This window comes from Colobus angolensis, unplaced genomic scaffold (genome assembly GCF_000951035.1).
Source record: "Colobus angolensis palliatus isolate OR3802 unplaced genomic scaffold, Cang.pa_1.0 Scaffold55, whole genome shotgun sequence".
Classification (NCBI taxonomy): domain Eukaryota; kingdom Metazoa; phylum Chordata; class Mammalia; order Primates; family Cercopithecidae; genus Colobus; species Colobus angolensis.
Window position 1 is genome coordinate 1,291,281 of NW_012119043.1, and position 9,210 is coordinate 1,300,490.

Below are 9,210 nucleotides of genomic sequence, written 5' to 3' on the forward strand. Positions count from 1 at the left end.
ATGGAGTTTCACTCTGTCGCCCAGGCTGGAGTGCAGTGGTACCATCTCAGCTCACTGCAGCCTCCACCTCCCGGGTTCAAGCAATTATCCTGCCTCAGCCTCCTGAGTAGCTGGGATTACAGGCGTGTACCACCATGCCAGCTAATTTTTGTATTTTAGTAGAGACAGGTTTCGCCATGTTGGCTAGGCTGGTCTCGAACTCCCAGCCTCAAGTGATCCACCCACCTCAGCCTCCCAAAGTGCTGGGATTACAGGCGTGAGCCACCATGCTCGGCCCATGTTATCCCATTTTAAAAGGAGGGGACATTGAGGCAACAAGGCTGGGGGCTGGAAGGCTCAGAACGCACATCGAGGTTGGTCTGACTCCTGTACCCACCCCAAGTGCCTGGCCACCCGACCCCTCCTACAGGGCCACCCTCCCATCCCTCAGGCCACCTTCCTCCCACTGTGTGCTGTTCTCTCCTTTGGGCTTCACGCAGCACTTGGTGCAGTCCAGAAGTCTTAGTGAAGAGAATGGACTTGGGTGCCCGGCTGGGGGTCAAGGTGGGCGGGTCCTGACTGTGCAGCCCCCTGGGTCAGACTGCCCCACACTCAGCCTCTGCTCAGTCAAAGCTGCTCCCATGACCAGGACTGCTGCATAGAGTTGTGCAGGTTACAACCTATACACCTGTACACAATGGCCCTGCCAATCATCCTGATAGCCCTGGACATTCCCAAATCCAGGAGGCCTCTGGGCTCTGCTTCGAGAAGGGGCAAGAAACAATACAACGTAGAGGCCACCTGGGACGAATGAGATGTCCCCCAGGAAGCAGAGAAGCAGATGAATGGTTTCCAGGAGCTGCGGGAAGGGGGGAAGGAGGAGTGACAGCTTCATGGGTACGAGTTTCCTTTTGGGGTGACGAAAATGTTCCAAAACTAGAAAGTGGTGCTGATTGTACGTGCATCTTGTGAATATACCAAAAGCCACGGAATTGTACACTAAGAAATGGTTAAAATGATAACTTTTGTGTTACGTGTTTTTTTTTTTTTTTTTTTGAGATAGAGTCTTGCTCTGTCACCCAGGCTGGAGTGCAATGACATGATCTTGGCTCACTGCAACCTCCATCTCCCGGGTTCAAGTGATCCTTCTGCCTCAGCCTCCTGAGTAGCTGGGATTATAGGCATGCACCACACTAAGAAATGGTTAAAATGGTAACTTTGTGTTATGTGCTTTTTTTTTTTGAGACGGAGTTTCGCTCTTGTTGCCCAGGCTGGAGTGCAATGGCGGGAGTGCAATGGCGTGATCTCAGCTCACTGCAACCTCCGCCTCCAGGGTTCAAGTGATTCTCCTGACTCAGCCTCCCCAGTAGCTGGGATTTCAGGCATGCATCACCACACCCAGCTAATTTTGTATTTTTAGTAGAGAGGAGGTTTCTTCATGTTGATCAGGCTGGTCTCAAACTCCCGACCTCAGGTGATCCACCCACCTCGGCCTCCCAAAGTGCTGGGATTACAGGCGTGAGCCATCACACCCGACTGCTTTTTTTTTTCTTTTCTTTTTTTCTTTTTTTGGGATGGAGTCTCTCTCTGTTGCCCAGGCTGGAGTGCAGTGGCGTGATCTCAGCTCACTGCAACCTCGGCCTCCAGGGTTCAAGAGATTATTCTGCCTCAGTCTCCCTAGTAGCTGGGGTTACAGGCATGCGCTACCATGCCTGACTAACTTTTTAATTTTTATTAGAGACAGGTTTTTGCCATGTTGGCCAGGCTGGTCTTGAACTCCTGACCTCAGGTGATCCGCCGGCCTCGGCCTCCCAAAGTGTTAGGATTACAGGTATGAGCCACTGTGCCCGGATCATTTTGCCACAATAAAATTAAGCTGGGGACTGTACCCCGCTTGCTGCATCCTCTCCAGCTTCAGAGCCATCCCAGGGTCCCTTATGTATTCCAGGGCCCAGATCAGGGTTTGGACCCTGGGTCCTGCCACTCATAACACCCTCTTTGTTTTTTTTTTCTGAGATGGAGTCTTGCTCAGTCGCCCAGGCTGGAGTGCAGTGGCGCGATCTCGTCTCACTGCAAGCTCCGCCTTCCGGGTTCACACACACCATTCTCCTGCCTCAGCCTCCCAAGTAGCTGGGACTACAGGTGCCCACCACCACGCCTGGCTAATTTTTTTTTGATTTTTAGTAGAGATGGGGTTTCACCATGTTAGCCAGGATGGTCTCGATCTCCCGACCTCGTGATCCACCTACCTCGGCCTCCCAAAGTGCTGGGATTACAGGCGTGAGCCAGCGCACCCGACCATAACACCCTCTTTAACCCTCCTTAGTGTCACACTGAGCCATTCAACTCAGGACGTTCCCAGCAGGGTGCCTTCCAGGAACATCTGTCTTTGGATTGGGTCCAGAGTTTTACTCAAGCAAATGTATCACTAATGGTTGAGTATTCTCTGGCAGTGGCCCATCTGCGGAGAAGACATTCAGAGACATGTGATGGTTTCTGGGGTTCCCCAAACCCCCTCCTCATAAGGCAGCTTTGGCTGGGTCATTCTTGCAGGGCAGGTGGGAAGCAGCAGATAGAGGCTAAAGATCCTGCCCTGGGACTGAGTTCATGCCCAGTACCCCCCGGGAATCAGCCTATCCTTGTGGTGCCTTCTTGTCCTGGAGCCAGGGTGCCTGGAGATCTTTTTTCTTTTTTTGAGACGGAGTCTCGCTCTGTCGCCCGGGCTGGAGTGTAGTGGCCTGATCTCAGCTCGCTGCAAGCTCCGCCTCCCAGGCTTACGCCATTCTCCTGCCTCAGCCTCCCGAGTAGCTGGGACTACAGGCGCCCGCCACCTCGCCCGGCTAGTTTTTTGTATTTTTTAGTAGAGACGGGGTTTCACCGTGTTAGCCAGGATGGTCTCGATCTCCTGACCTTGTGATCCGCCCGTCTCGGACTCCCAAAGTGCTGGGATTACAGGCTTGAGCCACCTCGCCCGGCCGAGATCTTTTAATTCAGGGCTTGGAAATCACATGATCCTGGAGTGTCAGCTGCAGCTCTGGGAGAAGAAGTCATTGGAGAACCAGAGTCCTGGGTTTGAGTTTCTTACTGGCTATGTGGCCTTGGGCAAGTTATTCAGTCTCTCTGTGCCTTAGTTTCCTTACCTGTAAAATGAGGATTAAAATAGTTTTGACTGTATATGGTTTTTGAGATGAAAGCCACGTAACAGAAAATTAATCATTTTAATATGTACAATTCACTGGCATGTGCATTTGCAACGTTGTGCAATCACTACCTCTGTCAAGTTCCAAGACATTTTCATTGCTCTGGGATTGCTTTGAGGATTAAATGTGTTCGTGTTTGTAAAACTTTAGAATGGTGCCAGGTATAGTAAGTGCCAATGGACTGTCAATAAGTGATAGGAATAACTAGTAGAACAGTATTAATAATACGTAACTGGGCCAGGCGTGGTATCTCATGCCTGTAATCCCAGCACGTTGAGTGGCTGAGGCAGGTGGATCACCTGAGGTTAGGAGTTCCAGATCAGCCTGGCCAACATGGTGAAACCCCGTCTCTACTAAAAATACAAAAATTAGCCTGGCGCTGTGGCAGACGCCTGTAATCCCAGCTACTTGGGAGGCTGAGGCAGGAGAGTCGCTTGAATCTGGGAGGCAGATGTTGTAGTGAGCCGAGATTGCAGCACCACACTTCAGCCTGGGCAACAGAGCCAGACTCCATCTCAAAAACAAACAAACAAACAAACCCCTCAAACAGCTGGAGTGGGTGTTGGTGGCGTTATTAATTCCCTTTCCTGGGATTGGAGGAGGAGAGAATGGTGTTCTCACTCCCCTCCAGGCCCCAGTTTCCACTTTGAGCTGTCTGTACCCATAGGACTGTCACACCTCTGTCTCCCACACAGAGTCATTGTCCTCCCTCAATGTTGGGCGGCAGAGAGGCAGACTTAACGCCTTTCGTGGTGGTAACAGCAGCTAACGGTGTTAACATTCACTTTGCTCTGTGGCAATGCCTGGGCAGAGCTGGGCATTTCCTGGATGAGCCCGGGTTAGGAAAGTCATCCCTGGATCCCATGTCCCCCAACTACTCACCCTTGTGGTTAGTCCAGGAGCCATGGACTATCATTTGCTGCCACCTTGCGACAGGGATGGGAACTTTGTGTCCCATTTCCACCCTTGATAACCTTAGCCAAGAGTGTGCTGGGCACCTGCTGCCTGCCAGATCCCCAGCAAGATTCTTGCCAACATGCAGGCAGGTGAGTAAGGCAGCCACAGCCCTCAGGGAGCTCCCAGTCTCCTGAAAGAGACCGCCAAGAACCCACAGATAGATAAAACGAATAAATGCAATGATTAGAATGTGATGCAGGCTAGGAAGGAAATAAGTGGTTTTCACAGGGTCCAATGACATATTTGAAATATACCAGGGGTTGTCCGTCTCCCTGGCCACCTCTGACTTTCCCTGCACGACGGGATGAATTCACCCCACGCTGGCACATACTAGGTGCTCAGTCATTGTTGAATCAGTGAATACATGGATAGCAGTGCTGTCCAGAGCCAGCTTCTTGGCTCTTGTAGGCTAAACAGATGAGGAGTGGCAAGGCAGGACTTCTGGGAGCAGGGTTGGTTCCCCGAGAGTCCTGGGAGGGCTGGAAGGGGTTAAGTGTGAGTTAAAATGAGGGTGATGGGCAAATGTCACTCTCCCAAGGGAGGCTCCCTTACTCCCTGTTTATTTATTTAGAGAGAGTCTTGCTTTGTTGCCCAGGCTGGAGTGCAGTGGCCAGGTAACAGCTCACTGCAGCTTCGAACTTCTGGGCTCAGGGGATCCTCTTGCCTCAGCCTCTTGAGTAGCTGGGACCACAGGCACGTGCCAACAGTGCCTGGCTAATTTTTTTTTTTTGCGACGTAGTTTTGTTTTTCTTGCCCAGGCTGGAGTGCAGTGACATAATCTCGGCTCAGTGCAACCTCTGCTTCCTGGGTTAAGCGATTCTCCTGCCTCAGCCTCTCGAGTAGCTGGGATTACAGGCATAGGCCACCATGCCCGGCTAATTTTGTATTTTTAGTAGAGACCGAGTTTCCCCATGTTGGCCATGCTGGTCTCAAACTCCTGACCTCAGGTGATCCGCCCGCCTTGGCCTCTCAATGTGTTGGGATTACAGGCGTGAGCCACCGCGCCCGGCCTAATTAAAAAAAAAAAAAAATTGTAGAAATAGGGTCTTGCAGCCGGGCGCCGTGACTCAAGCCTGTAATCCCAGCACTTTGGGAGGCCGAGACGGGCAGATCACGAGGTCAGGAGATCGAGACCATCCTGGCTAACACGGTGAAACCCCGTCTCTACAAAACCAAAACAAAAACTAGCCGGGCGAGGTGGCGGGCGCCTGTAGTCCCAGCTACTCGGGAGGCTGAGGCAGGAGAATGGCGTAAACCCGGGAGGCGGAGCTTGCAGTGAGCTGAGATCAGGCCACTACACTCCAGCCTGAGCGACAGAGCAAGACTCCATCTCAAAAAAAAAAAAAAGAAAAAGAAAAAAGAAATAGGGTCTTGCTATGTTACCCAGGTTGGTCTCCAACTCCTGGGCTCAAGCGATCCTCCCGCTTCGGCCTCCTAAAGTGTTCGGATTACAGTCATGAGACATCGTGCGCGGCCTCTTACTTGTTTATAATGGTCCTTTCTCTCCGCTGGCTCCTTGAGCCCCTTTCCTGCTTGTTTTTCCCTCGTTAGAATTTTTCACTACCTCACACATCATATATTTGTCTTATTTATTGAGTGTCTGTCTCCCCACCGTAGTGTAAACTCCACGAGGGCAGGGATTCGTGCGTGTGGCTCACCGGCGGCTGTCCGGCCCCTGGACAGACCTGCTGACCCCCAGCAGGCGCTCTGTGAAGGTGTGCAGAGTGGGCGAAGGTGCATGCGCGGGGTGTGGGGTGGGGACAGGTGGAGGAGCCGGTCAAACCCAAGTGCAGCGGTACAAGGGCGAGGTCAATTTGAGCAAGAAAAGACGTAAACTGTGCTCATTTACAAATGTAAACAGTACTAAGAGGGGCGGGTCGGCCCGGATGCAGGGTCCGCTAGGGGACAGAGCTAGATTAGAGTGGGGTCTTCCTACGGCCGGATCATTCCCGAGGCTGAGGCCCTTGGGGGCGGGGACTTCCTGAGGTGTGACCCGAAATGACTGAGCTGGGGGCGTGGTCAAGCAAGATACATGTAAAATAAGGGGCGGGGCTATAACCGGGGTGGGGGAGTTAGTCTGGGGCGGGGCCAGAGTGGGGAGGGACCAGTTAGGGGGCAGGGCCAACCTAGGCGGGGCCATGGCCAGGGACGTGGGCGGGGCCAGGCTAGGGGCGGGGCCAGGCCAGGATCTCCGCTGTCCCGGGTCCTGGAGAGCTCTCCGCTCGGCAGGTCTTTCTCCCGCCCCTCCGGCCTTCCACGGCTGTCCTGGCCGCAGGGTGTTCAAGGCGGGACGCCCCAGGCTAGGGAGCCGCGATCGGGCCTCGCCTCAGGCGCTGCGCTCCGGGCCAGGCGGCCGCGGGAGCCCGTAAGCGCTCAGCTCCCGAGCCGGGAGGGCTTCCAGGGCACTTGCCTTAGGCTGCGTTCCCGAAGGCTCCCGAGGGCAAGGGTGAGCAAAGCTGCGGGGACCTGTGTGTGCATGCATGTGTGAGTGCCTCTACGTGTGTGTACGTGTGTGTGCATGTGCGCCCGCGTGTGTGTGCACGTCTGTGCACACCAGGGGGATTGTGTGTGTGGAGTTGGGCAGGTGCGTGTTTCAGGGAGCTGGATGTGTGTGCAAAGTTGGAGGCGTGTGCAAAAGCAGTCCCGTGTGGGAGGGAAACCTGCGTGTGTGCATGTGTGTGGCAGAGACAGTGCCTGTGAAATGTGGTGAAGGCTGTGTGTGTATGTCAGGGTGTCTGGGAGGAAAATGGGAGGGCAGGTGCAAGGAGACTTGGGGGTGGGCGACTGTGGCAAGCTGCGGGGTGCATGCGTGAAGAGAACCGTGGGAGTGTAAGAATTGCAAATGTGTGTGTGTCTGTGTGGGTGGCAGTGAGGCTTTTGGGGGCCCTCAGTGTGAAGAGGTGGGGGTAGAGGAATGTTTGGGGGTGCTGACTGCTCTTGGAAGGCTAAGCGTGGTCTGGGACCATGGCTGATGATAGGAAAGCTGTTGGGGCTTGGCCTGGAGTAATTTGGGGGTCATATCAGCCTTCTAACTTTGAAGGCTGGGAAGCTGTGTGGGTGGGGCCAGGGGCTGCCCCTTACACTTGGTGGGTGGTGTCCCTGCTTCCCAAGGTGGGAACTGCGACCTCACCAATTACCCCTCGCCCCAGGCTCCGTGCACACCTGGTGACTTCTGTTGGTGCTCCAGCGTGAACATGGTGCAGAGATACCAGTCTCCTGTCCGAGTCTACAAGTACCCGTTTGAGCTGGTCATGGCGGTGAGTGACTCCTGATTCTTGGGCCCCCCGTGTGACGGTTGGAGGGACTTGAGATCAGCTATGTCGGAAGGAAGATGGAGCTCCTTAGACTCCCAGAACAGAAGGAATTAGTGAGCTACTCAGCTGACCCAGTGGGTTTAACTTATAACCAGTGACCTCTCTGTCCGACCATCCTATCCTCGGCCCAGTGACCAAAACACAAAGCCTTTCTTCCTTCTCCTTGTTGAAGCTGACCTGCTCCCTTACTTTAGATTCTCCTGATAGAAAACAAAGGTATCATGGGCCAAGCCACTGCCATCGTTTCGTATAATGGCATATCACAGTGATAAATGGAATGGTGGTGATAATGACAGCAGCTGTTCATTGAATGTTTACAGCACTGTCTTAACAGATGATGTTTCTTCCAATTCCCAATAGCTGTTATTATTCCCATTTAACCTCCATGAAACTGAGTCTTTGACAGGTGAAGAGATGACACCAAGTTCTGTATCTAGGCAGAGGTGGAATCAGGGCTCAGATCCCCATAGCGGAGACTCTAGAACCTCACATTTAACCACAGAGACCTCCTGCTCACAGACCCCCTTCCCTCCCCTTCAAGGAAGCTGATACAGGGAGGAGAGAGAGAATGAGTGGGTAGGTTTGCTTTGTGATGTACTCTGTATTGTGCAGCAAGTCAGTTGGAGGTCTAGAATTGGCTGCCAGATCCTTGGGCCCCTGGATCACTGGTCTTTGCATCCTGGGGGCAGAAGCTGGAGGTAGGTGGATGTGGAACTCCTTCTTGGCTCCATCCCTCTGCCTCTCAGCACTTCACTTCCCTGCTCAGTAACACAGGGACAATGCTATGAGGTTGCCAGGAGGAGTAAATGAGATAATTCTTGGTGCTCCTGGCTGTGTGACAGGCACACAGAAGGAGCTCATGAAATATGCTGTGTCTGTTATTACACCGAAGTCTTATAAATGAATGTATTGAAAGTGTAAGAAACATTAGCATCTACCCCCGTCTGTCCCACCCCAGCACTGACTACTTAACCCCAGCCTTCTATCCAGGGACTTTCACATCTCTTGGTGGCTGTGTGTGTCTGTGTGTCCAATCTTGTCTTATTCTATAGATCTACATGCGTATAAGTTTATTGTCACACAGAGGATTTAAAAGCATCATTGAAAGCATCCACATACGTTGTGCTGTTACAGGCAGATGGTTTTAGGACAGTGAAGAGGCAGGAACTGGCTTAGGGTCATATTCTAGCTCCCCGATTGGCTAGCTGAGTGACTGTGGGGCAAGTTGCTTCACCTCCATGATCCCCCACCCCCCATCACCAAAATGGGAATCTCCTGGGTTCCAAATCCTGGTGTCATGCTGCGGGTTGAATCAATGTGTATAAAGCTCCCAGTACAGGGCTGGCGCAGATCAAATGCTCACTGAGATCCAGCTATGATCGTTCCTGTTTTTGCCTGTGGCTGTGTGACTTTGCTTCTGTGTAATGGAAGTGGAGCACCAGGGGATGGTGAAGAGATCCAGGGATGTGAATTCAGATGCTTTAGGGTTCCGCTGTGCTCTGCCATGCTCTGGTAATATGTCTTTAGAAAGTTGCTGAACTTAGGCCGGGCATCAAGGCTCACGCCTGTAATCCCAGCACTTTGGGAGGCCGTGGCAGGTGGATTACAAGGTCAGGAGATCGATACCATCCTGTCCAACACGGTGAAAACCCAACTCTACTAAAAATCCAAAAAAAAAATTAGCCGAGTGTGGTGGCGGGCACCTGTAGTCCCAGCTACTCGGGAGGCTGAGGCAGAAGAATGGTGTGAACCCAGGAGGC

The 9,210-nt window shown here is 52.8% G+C and overlaps 1 protein-coding gene across 1 annotated transcript in view; it reads left to right on the forward strand.

Annotated features, from left to right (window-relative positions):
* The first annotated feature begins 6,343 nt into the window (after positions 1-6,343).
* SEC14L5 (SEC14-like 5 (S. cerevisiae)) overlaps positions 6,344-9,210 on the forward strand; it is a 75,285-nt gene continuing 72,418 nt past the window's right edge. Inside the window, exons 1-2 of the mRNA XM_011961425.1 lie at positions 6,344-6,466; positions 7,286-7,393. Coding sequence (XP_011816815.1) covers positions 7,331-7,393 — 63 coding nt within the window. The 5' untranslated portion in view covers positions 6,344-6,466; positions 7,286-7,330. The remainder of the gene's footprint in view (positions 6,467-7,285; positions 7,394-9,210) is intronic.